We start from the raw sequence: 21,910 nt of genomic DNA, 5'->3' as shown, positions 1-21,910 counted from the left end.
GAGAGTGAACGTCTGAACTAATACGGCATCAACAAAGGCAGTGTCTCCATCCCGGTTCTGAGAAGCAGATCGAGGCACCCTAACATACAAAGGGCATGACTGCATGCGTCACACGTGCGTCTGAGGGCGTTCCCATGGAGATGCGGTGAACACGCCGTTATTTTCTGATATTTCGCATCTGTCATATTGGTAAACCAGTGCACCTGTGTCTCTAGAAGCAATGCCGCCACCGCCACAGCACAGCGTGAAACACAACGACCGAGTCAGCCTCGCCCTAGGTCTAAAAGGGGCCTTTGACAATGTTAAACACTACGCCATTCTCGAACAGCTAAGTGTCACGAACGGTGGTCAGAACACAATTTACTGCATCAAAAACCAGAGCCGCCCTGCTCCACATTGACGACTTTGAATCCGGGTCGTATCAAATGGGTACCAGAAGAACACCTGAAAGGGCTCTTGATTTTTTCGCCCATTATATTTAACATCGCATTGACGCACCTGCCACGTCAACTGCGGGGCAAAAAGAGCATTTGCCGTGCCCTTATGCCCATGACATTACGTATAGGCAACTCAAAAGAACTCAGGGGCCCTTGACACCAGTGTTCAACCGGCTGCCGAAATTGAACACACGTACGCGGTGCGTTGCGGAGTTGCAAAGACGCCCAGCAAATCCAAATTCTCTCACATCGCAAACACGGCTGAAGACAACACAGATATCCCCATCACTTTTTCTGTGAGCCCAATCAGACGAGCGGAGGAGATCAGGCACCTGGGCTTGTACATTCACCAGCAACTCCGGATTGACACAAGATTGAATGAATTGAGAGAGATAATATGCCAGTGGTAGAATCTTGTACGCGTTTGAAATTCGGACGAAAGGGTGTCGTTACAACCAGTCGCACGTGATTAGCCCATTTGAGCCATGACGAATGTCGTGGCGTCCTATGTCACGCGATTCATAGTATCACATGTCTGTTTTTGTCCCTTTTGTGGACACAGGTGAAAAAACGGTCGGAGAAACCATTCGTAACGAAAAGAATTGATTGAAATTGCTTCGAGGTGCCATGACTTGGATCGAAACGTAAGCACTTCATGCCTTTTCAGATGGCAAGCACTTTGGGAACGTGGGAAGATGTAAAACCTTTGCCGGTTTTACTTCTCGCCTGTGACACTTCTGCAACCAAGCAGAGATGAAAAAGCGAGAGAAAGGAGGCATTCGAATAGTTTTCTAAAAAATAGTTCCGACAATGTTTTTATCTGTAAAACGAACAGTGCGTATATAGTGCGACGCACTTGACGCTATACTGGATGCCAGTGAACCTGTGGCCTGGATATATACAACAGTGACAAATAAACAAATCGTCTAAGCCAATGAATGGTCACTCACGTTAGTGCCACTTAGATAGTGGAAGCGTCGCAGTGGGCCTTTAGCTCTAACGCTGTGGCTGAGTCCCTACTTCGTTGTCGTAGCTACCTTGTCTGTCTGCCCGTGTTCGTTGTATACAGACAGACAGACAGACAGACAGACAGACAGACAGACAGACAGACAGACAGACGGACAGACAGACAGACAGACAGACAGACAGACAGACCGACAGATGAACAGACAGACAGACAGACAGACAAACAGACAGACAGACAGACAGACAGACAGACAGACAGACAGATGGATGAATGATTCACGGTGTACTGATGAAACCCTTTCAAAATGTGCACCACTCAACCGCCTACATCCTGGATATGCTCTGATTTTTTTTGGCACGCTCTTCTTGGTTTAGAGCACCACATATATCCTGCCACAGCCGCCGTCAGGCAGCGATAGTGAAGCCATTAAATATAATAAGGCAGCAGTTAAAATCTTTGTACCAATTATTACATTGTATGGCTTTTCCGGGGGTCAGTCACCAGGTATTCACTAGTGTTTGCGTGTGTGTGTGTTTGTAGCTTTGTGTTTTTTTCTGCTGCCACCCCGTGGGGGAGGTGCACGTACATTGAACACGCAAATTTTTGTAGTAGAGCTTAGACACTCTCTATTCCGTAGGACAGGGCTTGCATTTTGTAATTATCAAGCGAGACAAGTCATAAGAACGTTTGGTGTCAGAAAGACAGAGTTAAAAAGGTTGTAAAGTGTTCAGGGTGCGGGGTAGATTTGAAATTGAACCCAAGTGCAGAACCGAATGGAGAGGAGGCTGACGCCAAGTGTAGGCAATGTGAGGTCTAAAAAAAATGGAGAAAATTATGGTTGCCTAGAGTGTATTGCTGCTGATAATCACCGAGCTGGAGACTGCGTTGGCGACCAATTGAAAGAAAACAAGGGCTATGGAAGAAAGGCTGAAGTCCGCTGAGGAAGCGCAAACAAAGTTGAACAACAGACTGGCCGACGGAGAGAACAGTAGGGCACTGGCAACCAGAAAGGCGGAGAAGAAAGAGCAAGCAAGTTTGGAAAAAACAGGCTCAGCCACTTCATTTGTCGAAACCCAGTGTCAGCGAAATAGTGGTGGCACTGGGAGAGGGCAAATCAGCCGGCGTCACAGGTGCAAGTAAGCTTCAGGTGCAGGACGCTCCAACGGAAAAGTCACAGCATGTGATTATCACAGGGGACACGAATTTAAATCGATGCACAGAAGCAATCAAAGACAGGGTAAGAGTTGACAAGAGGGTTGCAGTAGGGACGTTCCCAGTACGCAAGCTGGAAGCAGTCATGAGGCAAACGAGCACAAACCTCAAAACTACAGCTCATAGACGAAACCTCGTGATAATTTCAGGTAGTTTAAACGATGTCTTAAATAAAGATAAAGCAGGACAAGCGACCACACTGGTGAAAGGGGTTGATGACATGCGCGCCACTTCTCCTCAGGTACAGGTAGTGATATGCAAGATACTGGAGGTACCGGTGCGTGACGGCAACCTGCAAAGACCGGTTGTCATTACAAACCAAGAGGCATGGCGGATGAGTGGCGGAAAGGCTTTGATGAGGGGCAAATAAACACAGGTGCATAAGTGGGTGGTTTCTACGAGACAGAATTCACTTTGATGGGCGGCTAGATTATGAGGTGGGTTGGCGACTTGCAGGACGCGCAGTAGCTTTTTTGCGGGGCACGCGGGCCCTTCGGGGTGCAGTATAGCTGGTAACGAGGAAAACAACCAGGGAGACTCTTTTACAGGTGGTATGAGCAGATATGATTCCAATGTGGCACCTGTATCTGAGATCAGTATAGAAAGAAGCAGAACTAGATGTAGCCACGAGGGCCGAGCCAATTCAGACATAGGGTATATGAACATGCAGGGTGGCAAAAACAAGCTGAAGTGGGTAGAGGTAGAAGAACAGCTAAGGGAAGAGAGGCCGATGGTATACGGTTTTGTATAAACACATCTAAGGGACATGGAACAACCTCCTACTATCCGGACTCAGTGTGGGAATACTGTAATTGAACTAAAGGCAGCACAAAGAGGGGGTGGTATTGGTGCATTCATTCATATAAGTACAGACGGGCAAAGGTTCAAGCAGGAGTGCAAGGAACATTTATGGCCAAAAAGAAAAATGGCAGGGCAAATGACACTCCTTGGTTTGGTGTACTTGTGGACGGGAGCAAAGGCGAGAGAGGAAAACCAGGCATTGGTAGAGTTTATATCAAAGCACATCGAAGAATTAGAAGGAGAGTACGAGATAATTATACTAGGAGATATGAATGCGCACAAAGAATATATAGATACGTACATCAACCCAACAGGCAAAATGATCAAGGATATGTGTGAAAGACATGATTTGATCTTTTGCAACAGTGCCGAGAGGTGTGAAGGGCAAATAACATTGGAAGTAAGGAAGGCTGCAATGGACGATAGATTGCGCACCGATGTCACATAGGATGTATGATAGGCTCAGGGGAATGCACATAAATGAATGTTGCTCCAGAACTCTGGGTAGTGATCACAAACGTATGTAGCTAAGTTTTAGAAGAGCAGTGAAAGTGAGAAGGAGACGAGTTGAACAACTACAGGAAAATATTTATTCAGAAGGCAAATAAAAATTGCTACTAAACAAATTAAGAAATTAATCACTGAGGATAAAAAACAGTGTGGACATACACGAATCTAATTAGACTGTTTGAGCTAGAGGATACTAAGGCACGTGACAAGTCACCCCAGAAAAGAAGACACAAACCCAAGAGTTGGTAGGATGAGGAAGTAAAGAGAGCTATAGCAAAACTTCAGGAAGCCTCAAGGGAACAAAGAAATGCTAAGCAGCGGGGTGAACCAACAGAATATGTTGAAAGAAAATGGAAAACCTTTCTAAGATGTAGAACGGAAGCATCCCTTCTGATCAATGAAAAAATTAGAAGAAAAGGGGCTCAGTGGCTCGCAGAAGTACGTAAAAAGTATAGAAAGGCAGCTGCGAAGTTTTGGAACTATCTAAACTCCCTAAGAAATGAGACGAACCTAGAGCAGAGGTTTATAACTACCGCCCAAGGTGCTAAGCTAGAAGGGCACGAACCTATTGAATACATAAGAACAAGGGTGACAGAAATATTTCAACAAAGAAGTGACTTATGCACCACAGTAGACAAGGATGAATCAAGTGACGCGCTGGCTCCATTTTCGCAAAGAGAGTGGGAGAGGGCTGAGAAGAGGGTTCCTAGTAGTACACCAACAGGCCCAGATCGCATCCCGATTATGCTAATAAAGACATTGGGTCCGAAGTCTTAGCAGACTTTGAGAGTGGCAGTGAGCAAAATGAAAATTGGTGAAGTTCCCGATGGATGGAAACTTACCAGGATGAGCATGATCTGTAAAGGAAAATGGGACAAAGCTGACATAAACAACTACCGTCCTATAACAGTGACATCAGTGGTCTACAAGCTGGCGTTGCAAATTATAAAAGAAAGACTGCAGGCATAGATAAAGGATGAGGAGTGCTGGGGGAACTGCAGAATGGATTTCGAAAACAGAGCACGTTGAAAGACAATCCGTTCTTACTGACGAAGTGCATCGAAAGAGAAGAAAAAGAACACAGGCCCCTGTGGCCAGCATTTTTGGATATCAAGGGAGCGTACGATAACGTGGTTCACGAGGACTTGTAGAGAATACTAGACACATAAGTTGTGAAAGATGGAGACACTAATCTTTTAAAGGATATCTATAAAAGCAACAAGGTAGTTTTAAAGAGGAAAAAACAGGTATCCAAGCCCACAGAGGTAAAACGGAGGCTTAGGCAGGGGTGTCGTCTGTCACCCATGTATTTATGGTGTACCTGCAAGGATTAGAGGCCAAATTAGAGGGACGTGGACTGAGATTTAACCTCGCTTTCGTCAAACAAGGAAAACTCATTGCACAGGAACTACCAGCATTGATGTACGCAAATTATATAGTACTAATGGCCGACAACAAGGAAGATTTGCAGAGATTGGTGGACATCTGCGGTAATGAGGGAGATAGGTTAGATTTCAGATTCAGTAAGGAAAAATCAGCAGTCATGTTTTTAATGATAATGAAGGTAGTGAGCTTAGAATACAGGAGGTCACCATAAAGATAAGAGATAATTATAAAAATCTGAGCGTATGGATAAGCAATGGGACCGAGTACCTAAGGGAACACGAAATATACGTGACGACTAAGGGTAACAGGAATGCAGCAATGGTGAAAAACAGGGCACTGTGGAATTAAAATATGTATTATGTGAGAGGAAGATGAAAAGGGGTCTTGGTTCCTGGTCAGACATTCGGCAGTGTGGTCTTGTGCATGAGATCAGAAGTTCAACAAGATTAGAAATTAAGTAACGTGGAATAGGTAGGCTTGCCTTAGGAGCCTACGGGAATACACCAAATCAGGGAGTACAAGGTGATAAAAAACAGACATCACTTGAGGGCAGGGAAGCTAGCCGCAAGATAACATCCGTGAAGTGACTGAGAGAAATGGGGTAGGGGCGTAGGGCTTGGAAGGTATTCAGCTACTTGTACATGAAGAATGTCGATACAAAATGAAGGAAGTAAAGCAGAAAATTGACTGGTAACTACTTAGAAAATAGCAGGGGGCCAAACCAAAAAGAATTATCGGTTAAGAAGAAGATGAAAGAAGCTGAGACCGATATCTAAAGTATTGGCATGATTAAGGAGTCCACAATATATATCTATCAAACTTTTAAGTAGAAAATTCGCAAGGCAAGGATCTATTAAAATACTGAGAATTGTTCTCTACTGTTTGAGGCCAGGACGGGAGTATTGCGAACCAAGATATATCGGGCTAAGTACGAAGGGGTAGACACAGTATGCAGTGCGTGTGGAGAAGAAGAGGAAAGGGCCGAACACTTGGTAATGTTCTACAAAGGGCTTCAACCTGTAGCTCAGGATGATGGCGCAGAATTTTTCAAAGCACTGGGGTTTAGAGCAGGGAGGGCAAAATAGACTTTAGCGTGTAGAAATAAGTAGAAGCAGTTTTTTTGATTGGTTGCTAAAGTGAATGAACGAGTGAAAATAAATCTTTCACTTTGAAGTACCAGTCGTCAAACTCACTATTTATAGGAAAAAAATAAATCTAGTTTTTGGTTCACTAAGTAATACGGCTTGGTGGCGTCAGCCACCACCTAATCTAAAGGGTACAGCCATATCCATCCATTGATCCTTCGCAGCTTGATAGCTGTCTCTGCTAGCTCGGGATGCTTTTCCACGAAGGCGAGCACCTTTGCGCGCAGAGCCTTGAGAAGGCGGTGAAAACGCGCTTTTTGGCTACCGGTTGAAGTGCCCTCAGCCGTGATTTCGGCTGAATGAGCCAACAGCTTCAAAAGTAGCGCCATTAGTACCTAAACTGCGGTGGAGCCTTGAGTACAGAAATTGTTTTAAACGCGGTGATACCTAGCGCAACCACTAAACGTCTCGCTAAATGGCAACTCCGCTTAGCGTGATTTGAAAACCATAACAGGAAAATACGTTTTAATTGCGCCAGATTCCTTATTCAGCGTTTGAAAATAAGTGCCAACAGATTTTAGTGGTGAGTGATAGTAGTGAAAGATTCCTCAACTTGTTATAAACACTTCTCAATTTGCTACACGGCGCCCAAGCCGACATTAAAGTTTTGATGAAGGCCTCCATTTCCCTCATTGGCTGTTCGCTTGCGTTCGTCTTCGTGGCTTAGGCGGACCAGCCACTTTTTGACGTAGAGAACAGAACACCTTCGTTCAAATTACAAAGCGTTCATGATTTCACCGCAGATATGACGCCTGATCCGGGAGGTCTCCAACAAGTGGAGGGGGGGGGACTTCGTTGCACAGATGCGTTGCGGCTAGCACACGCTCTCGTCACCCCGCAGGGTCTTGTACTCTGTCACTTACTTCTCCCCCCACAAAACTGAGGAAGAACGCACCGAGGCAATCATTGAAAAGGCGATAAAGCGGGCTCTTGATCTTCAGTTCTCTGCAACAAACAGCCGTCTCAGGGCACTGGGTGTGATTAACTCACACCAAGAGCTGAGAAAAGCCCATTTTTTTCAACCAGTACGCACAGCTAGCTCAACCCAACTCTGATAACCACCTGCTTGCACGTCTCGTCATAAGCCATGACTTCGAATGACAGGCCCGCGTTAAGGTGCCAGAACTGTGGCGCACATCGCTTCTCGTCCGACCTGTTCCTTCCAAAATGGACAGAGATGACCGCACCGGGTGACGTTACGCAGGCGCTCGGGGGTGCAATCACAATTTGTTCAGAAACCAGGTGTGTACTACGTGGACGTTGCTTACCCTATCCCCAAGGAGTTGTACACGGCGGCTGCTATTCACGAAAGCACACAAGTGGATGGGCTCACCTTCAGAGTGTACTCTGTAAAACAGGCTGAAGTAGTCGCCATTGCCCTTGCAGCTTCTCACAGTAATTCAGGTTATATTATCAAGGATTTGCGTCTAGCTTGTCGCAATGATGTAGCCGGGAACATATCACCATTGTCTGAGACAGTACTGTGTAACTGCATAAGAGACATAGACCCTCATTCAAAACGCATAATGTGAACACCGAGCCATCAGGAATTGCTGCGAAATTAGGCTCCACATGCGGCTGCCCAAGCGCTCATTTTCGGGCTACTTTCTTCACTTACGACGAAACCGACTAGGAAGGTTACCCTGTTCTCCGACATAAGGAAGTTATTCATTATTATCGGGAAAGTCACCGCTGATACCCCTTTTCGCACTGGGGTCGAGAAAGTAGAGAGGTGCATTTTGCTGTGCCTACAGACGAATACAATTTTATGTCCTGCCGTAGTTAAAGGTTTCGACCCTACGGTCTCAGGACACACAGCCTTATTTGTGTGAAGGCGGTAGACATCTACCATATGGTGTGGGCCTGCCAAGATAATGCTGCCATCACTCCTAACCCAAACCATAGGCGAGAGGACTGGAAGGAGGCCCTTATAGGCTGCCCAGGCCTTGGTCCCGATAGCAAGGACTGCAGTTTTAACTAAACGGGTCCCTGAATTTCAACTACACCTATTTTGTAGGGACCTATGAAGGGGTCTCTACCTCTTTTTTGTGAATAACTACTTTTCGCACTCCACCCACGCACATCACTCATGTGGGGCACCTTGGGGCTCGTTCATGCTAGCGGCAAGTCTCCCTTGCCGTTTGCCGTTTAACGTCCTGAGGTCACCTTGTGCGGGAAGTTTCCACGTTTGCCCTTCTTTGGCGTTCGAAGAATAGGTGCGAGACGAATTTTTGTGCCATTTTCCGTTTGCGGTAGTGTGAAGTAGCCAATCAACGACAAAGGAGATACATTGGTCAGCCACGTCCGTCGTCTGCTTTCAGCTTTCTGCGTTGTCTGTGTCCATGTTGTTCCCAGGCTGGCACCAACCGTTAATAGTGTGTTAGCCAATCCGGCATTCGAGAAAGCGTAGCGTAAAAACAAAAGAAAATTGCCACCCGTTCCTACCGACGGGAGAAACTTGAGTATTTACGTAGCAGCGTGGTGAGGCTGTCGCGTGAATGTTGTGTAATCAAGTAAGGTTTGGGAACGCTCAATTGGGGCTTCTTTTTTACAATCTTTATTTATTGAATGAAGGAGAAGCGTTGCCTACAACGTCAAGCGAAAGCAAAGTAAAGACGCCCTTGACAGAATGCTGAGTGTGCAATCCAGTGCCTACGTATACGGGGGGCCAGTGAAAAAATGTGCTCCAACTGCTCGCGCAGCACAACCGTTCACTGGCCAACCCGTATACATAGGCACTGGATTGCGCTTTCGGAATTCAGTCAAGGGCGTTCTCACTTGGCTTTCGCTTGATGAGTTCCAGCGTCAACGTCGCCGGCCCCTGCTTCGCAGCTACACATGGTTCCTCTTATCGGGAGATGGTCCAACTTTTTTGTTTGTGTATTGCTTCAAGAGTGAGATACATGTGAGGCGCGACAAAAGAAACGTTGTGTGCCCTATTTATGTGAATACTACGACCATGCCGTGGCAACTACGGGTATTTCTGTGCGTATTGCTTACGCTTGCCGACTCAGTAAAGAGATCCATTACGATCTTTATCACACCATCCAAGGTGCCGTGCAGATTGTCAGTTGCTGTTTTGATGAGCTTGGCATGCATTTTGCTCTTCTCACGAAATATTATTGAAGATCACTTTGGGGGGGGGGGGTTTCATGCCGCAGGCGCATGGCTGGGTTCCAGTGCCACGTATCTGACAGGCATGCGCGCGAAAGCGGGAATAAGCTTCGCGAATGCATGGTACTACAGACTGGCACGTCCGCTGGAAAACTCAGCTCACGATGACCAAAACTGCGACAAAATTTCAGAAGGAGCAGCAGTCACGCAAGCACTCCGGAACGCCGTTGTGACGGCGCGAGTAATATAAAAACTAAAGGTCATTTTGCCGGCTTGGGTGTATGCGAAAGCATACGCAGTGCATTTTGCCCTCAAGAAGGAAAATTATGACGTTTGCAAAGACGTACTAGTAGAGCTTACGACAATAAACGTTTCACTGTCATTTCGGCTGTACTGGTTGTAAAGAAAATAAAGATGTATTTTTGTATTCAATGTCAGCTGCTAATGCCCTTGCGCACATCTTTTTTTGTACAATAGCTTACAACAAAGCTGGAGTTGCAAAAAAAGCAGTGGCCCATTCTAGATAGTCGAGGTATAAATACTGGACTTACTTGCAGGCGAATACTTCGCAGAGTTTGACTGCTTAGACTATAGACAAGATAGAGAGCTAGTCATCAAACACTCACTTTGGGGCAGCAAGATTGCTAAATATTTCGTAACGACGCCTTGATGAGAAGGAACAAGAGGAAGAAGACAAGTCCTGAAAACAGGAAACTCGACACGCTTGCAAATAAATTAGCGCATGAGTGCTTGAAATGAAAGAAAGCACAAATGCACAATGAAGTCTGTACGCCTTTTGAGATCTCTAGGCATCCGCACATTTTAAGCAGATAAATGTTTATCACTAATATCACTAATCGAGTTCGCGCGAGTCAAGCTTCCGCCCTCTGGTGACACGTCACGTGAGAAGCTTGCCAACCTTGACAAAGTTTTTTGGTGAGGTTGATTGAGCACTGCATTAAGACGCTCGCATTCGAAAATACTTCCTTTGATATCTATATTAAGGCAACACCTATATAACTAAAGGGGTGCCTTTTCAACCTCATAAAGACGAAGTGGAAGCAAAGGCTAGCCAGCAGGGTGAAGTTGAAAAGATCCAAAGAAGAGATAGATTGGACACATGGAATACACGAAATGAACGCACCTGACGGGCATTTGAAAGATAAAAGAGGCACTGTTTGGGTACCAGAGAACGATTATGTGACGAAATTGCTCGCTTGACTGGAAACTTCACCGGCTCGTTCACACTGAAGGCAGAGCGACTGAAGCGAACGATTGGGAAAGTAGACATTTAGGTTCCGTCATAGTTCTCCCACTCGCCTTACTGGTTGTGTGACATTTGCTGCTGCCACCAAAGAAGCTGAAGATAACATTTTTCATGTGCTTCCACTGTGAGGAAAGGACCACTCGGAGACCACTTCAATAGGGACGCTTACTCGTTTCTGTTTCTTTTTGTCCCGGCACTACTGGTTTTTGTCCCCTAGCCTGCCATGGAAACACTCTTAATATCCAAACAGAACACACGAATGTATCTCTCCTCAACTCTGGGTTGGCTGCCGTTGAAGGTGCCAAGCACGGAGTCCTTTTTTCTCAGATCTTCTTTAAAGAACCACTCCCTCTCGTCGCCGCTCCACTTTCTTCACACCAGTTTCTGGAACGTTAGGCGTCCGGCATCAACAAGCCATGGGAATGCCTCTCCTGAGCACGTGCCAGCAACGCTGCACTGACAGGCCGTCAGTATGTTTGGTCCGTGTATGATTTCCACCACTGTCACTTGTTTCGGTTGCCTACAGTGAAGCACAAGTGCATCTTTCACCCTTGCAGTCGCACTCGGCTCTTGTCTCCAGTAAGGTGCCACCACTAAGTTCTTTGGCGACGTGGGTCTTCATGTCCTTTATGACCGACAGACACCCATTGTTCCGTCAATTCAATGACACCGCTTCCGGCATGGCGTGGGCTCACCGTCAGTGGCGTGGGTACCAAGATAGTCAGCGAACGCACTAAGTTCGAAAACGACGCCTCTCCTCCAACTGTGTTGCACTGTATTTATGACATGCCACTTAAACACAACCACACATTCACATGTGTTCACTGGCTTGGTACGTGAGGCACCAATCGTCACTCGTACACCTTTGATCCTGTCGTGCGCCTGCATTGACAAAGCAGACACCCTTTACCTCTCTGTCTCTTTTATGCGTCATTGTTGGGGTCACCAAACATGACATTTCTTCTGCATTAGCGTTTAGAGACCCACTTTTGTGTTCGATATCAGGTTATACTTCTGCAGTGCCAACGCCCAGTGTTTTAGCCTCGCGTTCTGTATAGTGGTAATATGGTACATCGATTCTGAGCCGGGCTAAGCTTCTTGCAGAGAAAAGCGACAGGGCGCTCCTTGTCCTCCAGATCCTACTGTGCAAAGCACGCACCAACGGCGTAATCAGATGCATCTGTGGCGAAGATAAATTATTTTCTCGGATCTGGGGCCTGCAATGCCGACACCTGTACTAGACAGTTTTTCACTTTGTTAAAAGCTTCTTGCGCCTGTGTATTCCACGGTGATTTCTGTGCAATACGTCGGCCAGTTAGGTTGGTCAGAAGCATAACGGCGTTCGAGTACTCGGAGAGGTAGTCCCTATAATAGTTGGCCAGCCCTAGGAAACTACATAGTTGTCCCTTTGTTTCGGGAGCCGGCATCTCTTTAATCACCTGGAACTTCTCTGGGTCGGCCTCGTGCCTGCCTGATTTTACAATGTACCCCAAGAATTAAACTTCCTGTTGTGCGAAACGACACTTGCTTACGTTGAGTGTCAGCCCTGACTTTGCCAGTGACGCAAGCACCTTGTCCAAACGTTCCAGGTACTCGCCCTAGCTCTCAGAGTGTATCGCGACATCGTCAATGTAAGTGCAAGCGTAATGTCTATGCGGAATCAGTACAACATTTATGACCCCTTGATAGGTGTTGGCGGCATTTTTCAATCCAAAGGGCATCAATTTTCATGCGTACTGGCCTGAGGAAGTGGCAGGAGCAGTACAAACCAGCGCGTCCTTGTCGAGAGGTATTTGGTAGTAACCCCTGATCATGTCTAGCAGAGTTAATTACTTGGCTTTCGCTACCCAGTATTACAGGCCAGTCACCACGCTCATGCGAAATGTGTCTGTCTCTGTTGTTTTGTTCCGTCTCCTGTAAACGCAACAGATGCGGATGCCGCCATCCTTCTTTGATACGCAGAGCAGGGAATACGCGTGTGAACTTTCAACTGAGTATACCAATCCGCACTGCTCTTGCTCGTTTACCGGCCTGTCTTCTTCGTGCACCAGTGCTACTAGCACACTGTAAGGGTATGCACGTTTTGGTTGCTGTCCCCTTATTTTGATTATGTGCGTTCGAACTTTGCAGGTGCCGTGTTTGTTTGCGAATACTCTCGAATGCCTCGCGATTAAGTCTCGCAGCTGTTTTTTCTCGGTGGACTCCAGATGAGCTACTTCAACAAGCTGCTGCGTCGCCTGCTCCTCTGGCCCGCATGGCGGGACCATAACGTCTCCAAATTTCTGGTTGCCCTCGAATATTACTCATACAGCTCTTCCGTGTGATATGGACAAAGTTTGTTAGCATGAATGGTTCTGCACAAACCGTCATTAGGCTCAACTAAATGACTTTACGATCGCAGTTTTTTGACCACAGTTATCGGTCTCTTCCGTTTTGCTACTTACCTTCTCCTTTCTTCTCGATCTGTAGTACTTAGTTCCCTGCGACAAACTGTTTGTCTGTAGTCCTCAAGTTATAGCATCCTACGTACTCATTCGGACTGATTTCACTCTGGCGGGCGGCTCTTCACTAGCACCTTGCAAACAACTTCAGAGCTTCGCAATATGTTACACTGCTGGCATACCCAGTGATTCCGGAACTTCTCAGTCCCCTGACCAAGTCTTCCTGAGAATGGATAGGGGCCCGTTTGGCACCAGCCCGTACATGAGTTCGAATGGTGACCACCCCGTAGTCGCATGTGGACCCTCACAATATGCCCATAACAAAAACAGAATCATTATGTGCCACTCGCGGCCTCATTCGCTGATCATGTGAAAAAGCATTTTTTGAACGTGCCATTCCAGCGCTCCACAAATCCGTTACTTTGAGGATGATCAGGTGTGGTAAACCTCAGAGATTCCCCCACTTTTCGCAACATCTGTGCCGATTTATACCTAAAATTGGTGCCCTGATCTGAGCAAGTTGTCTGGCACCACATGTTGAGAAGATATCTACAGTAGCACGTCACGTACAGCACTTCTCGTTAGTGAACGGAGGCATACTACTCCTGGCCGTCTGGTGCGTAGATCTACGACACAAAGAGCGTACAGGTGACCTCTAGCCGAAGTGGTACCATAGGACCAATGCAGTCCATGTTTATTATCTGAAATAGCGTTCTGGGCCTGGCTTTGGACGTTACGGAACCCTATCTATCTGTTTCATTGGGAATTTCACCTGGCATTCATGGCACGTTCTACAGTACTCCTTTACGTCTCGCAACATCAGCGGCCAGTAAAATGAGATTTTATCCCGTTGTAGTGTTTCCTGCTCTCCTAAATGACCTGCCCACGGTCAATCGTGAGCCATCTTTAGCACTTTTTTGTGCTTATGCGATGGTAGCACTAGCTGTTTGCAGGTGCGACCTGCGAGGTGTTTCTGATAACATAATAGTTCGTCTTGAATAATTACTCACGCGTACATTGGCCCGCAGATAGGAGGAGAGTGAACGATCTCTCGCGCCCCCTCATCTCCCGGAGGGGATGATCATACGTCTAGGTTGGCGTTAGGATTCCACTCGAACGATTTTGTTGTAGCTAGTGGGTGCACAAAGGGTAATGCAATCGTTTCACAGCCTCCGCTTGCGAAAACGACGGGCTTTTCGGACACATCGAAGTAACAGCTGAGATGCTTATTGGCGTTTACCTGTACCAATGAGTACGTTTCGTGCGTCATTTGTGCGTGAGAAACGAGGAGCACGCTTCCATCTGCTTGCCATTCTGCACGTGACCTTCCAATTTGTTGCTATCACGTTCATTGCTTTGCTTTCGCGGCAAAGCGGTGACCTTTTTCATTCTACCAACGCCCGAGTTTTTTACAGCAATGGTGACGCAGCTCTTCAGAGAAAAGCCTGCCCGAATCGACAAATTGATAACTTTTCTACGCGCATTGTATGCTGTTACCACGAGCAAAATCTCGCGAGCGCTATAGAGGAACAGTGCTGAAGCATAGAATAAAGGAGCTGCTCATCTCTATCACTCATGAAGCGTATGCGATAACATCGCTCCACGTGCGTTGCCTGGACTTGGTCGCTCTGGCGCGTGCCCTAGAAATTTGCCTAAGAATTTGTCGATGAATTTCTACATGGGGCACTATTGAAGAAGCACTTCTCGTGTTTATCTTCAACACGAAATGCTACGAGTAGATCTGAGGCTACTGACAAGGCACCGCGATCATCTACTGGCAGACTCTTATAACACACGACCCAATGCTGCATACTCAGAAGCTGTTTTGTCACACCGAGATCTGCTGCTTTCAAATCATGTACTACATGTGATCTCCGACACACTACTCTGGACGATGTCTAAGCCGATCGTGCGACTTTCAATCGCAGGAATAACAAATAAGTAAGAAATGCCAACTGCTGGTCTTAAGCATTTTGCTTTGTCTTTTATTGCCCATATGTACGGATACGCAGTGCACATGTTTGCAGATGGCTCTGTCACGCAGACCTCCTCAGCAAGAGCTTTCACTGTGCGACAGATGGGAACCACTCAACGTCTCAAAATATCACACCAGACTTCATCTACTGCTGCTGAGCAGACTGGCGTCCGACAAGCTGCATGCTACATTTTACAGCAGAGTCCAGCAAAATGGATAATATTTTACGACCCCAAGTCGGCCCTTCAGCTAAATAGAAGCTACATAAAACAATACACTGCATACAGTTCTCTGGTGTGTGACATAATGAATATGTTGAATATTGAATTTCAATCCAGACATGCCATTTTTTGCAATAAATTTCCAGTCATTGTGCCATATCTGGGAATAAAGAAGCAGATTCAGAAGCGAAAATGGCGTACACTAGCGGTGAAATGATATCAATTCACTTTTTCCAATTTGCCATCAACACCTTTCTGTTCAAAGATATGAAGACATCAATGCGACGACTAAGGAAAGATCCGGATTGTCTCCACGAGCAAACTTATAGGTTTGACTTTTGTCGTGGTTTTCGAGTTCCGTTCCGATTAAGGAGAGACCAGGAAACGCTACTACATAAACGGCGGCTGGGTTTTGCATACACGTGACGATACTTATGCAAGATTGGACAAAAGCTAAATCCTAACTGCAACTTGTGTAACACGCCAGAGGCTAATAATCAAATCCTGTGTGCGCCTAGAATACGCACATGAAAGACAATCTCTTAAGCGCCGCACAGATGACCTTGATTGCCAACCCTTTTCGGAAGAGAAACTTTTGGGTGCTTGGGGACATGTGGATCACGCACAACGCAGCTTAAACTGCCTGCTCGCATTTCTAAGCAAGGTAGGTTTTAATTCCCGTCTTTAGAGATTCTGACAAAGTTGGGACGTTTGTGCGTGTCCTACACCGAACGAGGCATTGTGTGCAGTGACTCATTGTGCTATATCACAATCACCCCTCATCATACCCTCCTCTTTCTTTTTCTTTTCCCCTTACCCTCGTGAAGAGTAGCTGGCTGGAAACCCGCTTTCCAGGCCAACCTCTTTTACTCCACTTCATCCTTTTCCCCTTGCTCCTATGAGGAGTAGCGGGCTAGAAACCCGCTTTCCAGGTGGACCTCTCCTCCTCCTCCTCCTCCCTCGTGTTCTTCTTCTGCTGAACAAAGTTGTATGAAGTGACGCTAAGATAGGAGGCTGCATGGCTTGACGGGCAAACGTGCACTTTGAATTTAAGGGCATGGTCGTGAGTGCTGGCACGAGCACTGTTTCTGCAGGCATCAGCGAACGGCTTGTGAACCCTTGAACGCGCTTTGATATCACTGCACGAACACTGCTGTTTACGGGAGCAGCCGTATTCCTATACAACAGCGTTTTTGCGTTTTGCGTGAGCGGAAGAAAAGAGTTAGCTGCAACCTTAGCTTGTTATGAGGATACGTGCTCCTATCGCACGTTGTAAAATGGGACGTCATCGATGGGTTTTTTTGACCATGACGCAGTGAAAGTCGCCTAGAACTTACTTTTTATCCCTGAAGACCTGAAATCAAAACTATTTTGAGCTTTGCAAATTGGATGACAGTTCTATATTGGACATGTTAGGCGCATCTTTTCAAAAATTTGAATGCTGTAGCAAATGTCGCAATCTATATCGCAACTTCCTAAGTTTTGTGACATTGCGCGTGAATGCCTCTCACTGTATTGCGGAATATTTACACGCACACAATATACTTTCCCGATCACAGCACGGCTGATGTGCTGCTATTTTACTGTTATGCATTGGCTTTAAATTACTCACGACATTGCTTCTTACCTTAATGACAGAAGACAGATTTATGCCATACTTACTAACTAGTTTAAAAGACTTAACATTGTTTGAAATGCAAGACCAGTAGCTTATTCACAATTTTCTTGGAGTTGATTGAATCGACGTCACGATTTTCTTGGCGTTGAACATCGTTGATTGAACATAAAAGATAACAGATTACTTGTAGTCGCGCTAAGATTTCGTTATGCTTAAACTCGTGAAGTCATCTGACATACAGATAACATCAGCGATGCCTCGAGGCTCGCTGCTTGGGCCACATTTGTTCGCTATTTACATAAAGTCGCGAAAAAAATTATTAGCATTAGAGTAACACTCAAATTAACCTTAGAATGCATGTAGAAGATTTCGTTATCTGTAAAACCATATTTATTGCACAAGGTCAGAACGCGCTGAATATTGTTGTTTGTTTCTCGTCGTTTTGTCACTGAAGTGAAACATGGAAAAATGTATTTTAAATGACCATTCACACGGGCTCGAGTGTTCTAGCCTTTCTTTGACGCCGTAAAAGTCATGCCCAGTAGGTATGTGCTGAATTCTTCTCGCGTTGTTTGCCCCAGGCTCTCCCTTTACTCTATACTAAGCACTATGACAAGAATTGCGGAAACTGCATATCGCAAAACTTTTTTTTCGTGGTGCTGAACACCCGTATTAACACCTGCTATTTCCCCTAAACTGAGATAGCGCTTTTGTATTTATATAACGCTAAGACCTGTTGCTACCACGCTAACTGCTGCTTTTTTTAGGAAACAGATTTTTTATTTGTTGGGACCGAATTACGCCCTGACAAACTAATAAATTCACTCCCCCCCTCCTCTTGATGCACCGTTGACAAGCCGCTGCTGAAGGTGGATACACGGCGTGCCACCGCTGGTGATTTTGGTTCTGGCGCACAGGTTTAACATTGGCACGATTTATTTTAAGATGGCATATGACTTTACTAACATAGTTGCACTGTATCATTTTGTAACAAAATGCCCCTGTTTTGCAGAGCATGGCGCAGCCTCAGAACGCATTGACAACTCAAAGAGACTCCAAGAGAAGACATACGTATACTGCTGACAGAGTTTCCTCAGACGACACCACACCGCTTGTGAGTACCGAAATTTGTTCATGCAAAAACTATCAAGATGGTGTCAGTAGATTCCCGAAAATATTTTGAAATAAACATAAATGGGTGAATTAAGTTCTATAACTCATGCATATCTATCCCACCAACAAGTTCAGGTGGCTCGTATTAACATAGAGAATCCTTTTCTGGCTTCGGTCAATTGTTTATTTGTGGAAACGAGTTACTTTTTCCTCAATGCATATGTGAGGCCACATATCAATATTCACTATCGTCGGTGAGCCCAGTGGGCATCGTTCGTGTCATGTGAGTGCAAGGATATATCTTAGCGTCTTATTGCCTATTGTTTTAGCAGACAGCGTACATTGCGTGAAATAACTTGAGAGCTCTTGGGACTAGACTTCACCAGCTATACACGATGGGAAGAACGGGCCTTGTTCACACTGTCTTCTCTTACGCTTACCTGCCTACGCTTTATGGTGGACCCCTCGAAATCATGCCGCCCATCTGCTTGTCATCATTCCTAAGGCAATCTCATTGTACATTGATAACACCACCCCAAATGATATGAAGATAAATCTACAAGGAGAAAAAAAGATTTTGGCAATTCTTCTCTTTCGTCTCCTTTTTGCTCCATCCAGTTCCTACTTGTAGGGCAGAAAACCGGATACCCTGGACTGGTTGACCTCCCTATACCTCTCGTTCGCTGCCATTTACTTTATCTTTGTAATAAATGTGATAAGCACGTGTGCACTTAGCATACTGCAGCACGTAACACGACTAGGTGACATCCAAGTCCGGTTCATCATTTAACGGTTAGTGCTACAGTATATTGAGCAATTCACAGATGTAACCCAGAATCAGCATCGCAAACCTTCAAGTGTTGATAAAAGCAGCAAGTGAGAATAACGCCATCGTACGTGTAGGCCCAATGCCATCTAGATAATTTCAGGCCTGCTTAAGGCTTCTGCCACTGGGTCTGAAGTCAGTACATTTAGACCGGTGTGTTTCGCTTCACTGATGTGCATACAGTTGCTCTCATTGCTCCACAGACAATAATTGCCAAGCCTGATGAACGTGTTAGTGGCGTGATGGTGTGCTTGTTCATGAATCGTGAAGCCCATGGTTTTCGGTGTTCGTGAACTGTAGCATGAATATGTGGTGTTAACTGGCTCACAGATAGATATCCAAACGTTTTCAAGGATAATACATCAACTTAAGCAGCACATTTTTGATGCTAAAGGCAGAATAAAATGCTAAGCGCGTAAAACTCACCGCAAACCCTTTATCTTTTAACGGGAGATGATGGTGGCAAAAAATTGACAGCCTACCGCATGCGTGCTCGCTCAAGCAAAACAAGTGACGTCACGGTGAAAGTAAGCAGGCCTGAAAATATTTTTCTAGGTGGCATTGGTCGGCCACCCAGGGGACACAATGTGTGTGCAAAAAAAAAACGTTCAAGGTTCACTTTCTTCTCTCTTAAGCGAAAGTTGGCTATTTTCGTAACTATGATCATTCATTTATGCCAACAGCTATGTGCTATGTCGTCTGGCATATCTGCTAGGAGAATGAAAATTTTGATGCCGTTTGGAGAAATTTATTGCTGTGGCCTCAATGCGCCGAACCCTGCTCAGAATATAACAAAGTGTAACTACAATAAAACGCCCTAACCATCGCGGTGCTCACAGAACTTCGTCCGAAGCTATCTTAAGATAAAGATTTCTATTCTTCAGGAGGTGATTAGAGACAGCTAACTTCACAAAGAGGACGGGGCAACAGTAGGTGAAAACGTCGTCACCAAAGAAGATTCTCGGGACCGAAATCTAACATTTAATGGCAAGTCAGACTCTTAGGTACAATCGCTTTCTGTAGTCCAGCGTCGTAAGCACCTCCAGTGAACGAGAAGAAACTGGTATATCTCTCTCAACAGGACGGCCACCACTTATTCATACGCAACCCGTAAAGGAACGTCAGCAGAAACTACAACAAGCACATGTACAAAATGCTGCGTTGGAGTGGGAGGCAGATCACCGAGTGGCTGCATTATTCGCGTGTTATTTCACGAGATCAACACAACATCGGCCAGAAAAGCCAATCAGCTGCCCGATGAGCTCACTTCAATGCTGGCATCACTTGATTAGGCTATGGCGCACCCATCACTGTCTTTGCCACATGAGGACAAAAAAGCAGCAATATTTTTGTGGAATGTAGCAGGCAAGGAAAACAACGCATTGTTGAAATCCCTGTACGCCTATGTTTACCCTAATCACACTATTCCAACCGAAGTATAGACTACGACTTGGTGACGATTCCTATTTGTCGTACGCTGTTAGTACAAGGTTATTGTGTTTGTCTAGCATGACCTCAGTCACATCGTTCAGCCTGTATAAGGAAGGAAGGAAAATATTAGGGAAAGAAGGGCAGGGAGGTTAACCCGCCTATAGACAGCCGATTATCCACGCTGCGCATGGGAGGGAGATGGGGGAGTTGAAAGATAGAGCAGAGAGGAAAGAGAGATAAACACAGCACAAATGGCAGCACACGTGCACACTCAGAAATAGTCCAGTTTTGTCTTTCGCGGTGTGTGACAATGTCGTTAAAGCCCCTTGTTCAAGTTTGTGTGGCATACGAATTTCAACAGAGCTTTTGTCGCCATCTGTTGCAATGTATTCTCTAGGGTAGTTGACAGAATAGAGTCTATAGACACTTGGCTGTTGTCGATGCGTGCAAGAACGGAAGCTAGTGACTGTCTTTGGAAGTCATACAACGGACAGTCGCACAGGATGTGGTGAAGCATCTTTTCGCAATGACAGGCATCGCAGAGAGCATTGTGGGCCATTTCTATGACAGAAGAATAAGATTTTGTTAATGCCGTTCATGGCCATAAGCGATGAAGAAGGGTGGCTTCTCTTCGATCGAGCCCAGTGGGCATGCGGAGCGCCATCAAAGAGAACGGGTGGTGTTGACGATTCGTCTCGTTGCTAGGTGGGCCCCATAGTGAAAACGTAACTTCATGCGCAAGTCGTCAAAGATTACTGGCTGCATCGGTCCGCGAAAGTGGTATGCCTTCTTCTCGTGTTCCTTCAAGAGCTGCCCACGTGGCAGTATCGGCCTGTTCGTTCCCTATGACGCCGCAGTAACTTGGCAGCCACTAAAACGTGACATCATGCCCTTTCTCGCGTGAAGTGTGGAGAAGGCACCGAATTTAGAAAACATTTCGAAAACAAACCGTTCATACGGTCTGCGACGCAGTAATGAAAGCACAGGTTGTAGGGCACCCCTTGAGTCGCTCAAAATTGACCATTGTTGCGGTGGTTCCTGATTGACCACACGAAGTGCAGTGCGCAAAGCAGCTAGTTCCGCTGCTGTAGATGCAATGGAGTGGTCAGTCCTAAAGCTGATGGTAACACCTCTTGCTGGGTCAACTACTGCACCTGACAAACACTGGCGGTACACCAAGGGGGTATCGATGGTTTAGATGCAGGAGTGAAGCCAGAGGGAAAATTCTCGTTGTACTTAACACTCATTTTAGCGAACGGTGCTTGTGGCCTCTCTGAAATCAACAGTGCAAGGTGTTGACAGGGAGCATGTGCGAAGTGTCTGATGTGCGTTCTCAAGACTTCTACAACAATTTGAGTTTGCATCGGATAGTCACCAGCAATTGTAATTGTTGCCTCTGTTGACGTACATCTGGGCAGACCAAGGCACACTCTCAGTGTTTGGACT

The 21,910-nt window shown here is 45.9% G+C and overlaps 1 protein-coding gene across 4 annotated transcripts in view; it reads left to right on the top strand.

The window, feature by feature from the left end:
* Positions 1-21,910, top strand: part of LOC119163083 (atlastin-3) — a 211,358-nt gene that overhangs the window by 171,843 nt on the left and 17,605 nt on the right. For all 4 annotated transcript variants that reach the window (XM_075874259.1, XM_075874258.1, XM_037415019.2 and 1 more), the window contains one exon: positions 18,107-18,208. In XM_075874259.1, the coding sequence (XP_075730374.1) occupies positions 18,107-18,208 (102 nt within the window). The remainder of the gene's footprint in view (positions 1-18,106; positions 18,209-21,910) is intronic.

Source organism: Rhipicephalus microplus, chromosome 9 (genome assembly GCF_043290135.1).
Source record: "Rhipicephalus microplus isolate Deutch F79 chromosome 9, USDA_Rmic, whole genome shotgun sequence".
In the NCBI taxonomy this organism is placed as follows: Eukaryota; Metazoa; Arthropoda; class Arachnida; order Ixodida; family Ixodidae; genus Rhipicephalus; species Rhipicephalus microplus.
This window is presented reverse-complemented; position numbering and strand designations above follow the sequence as displayed.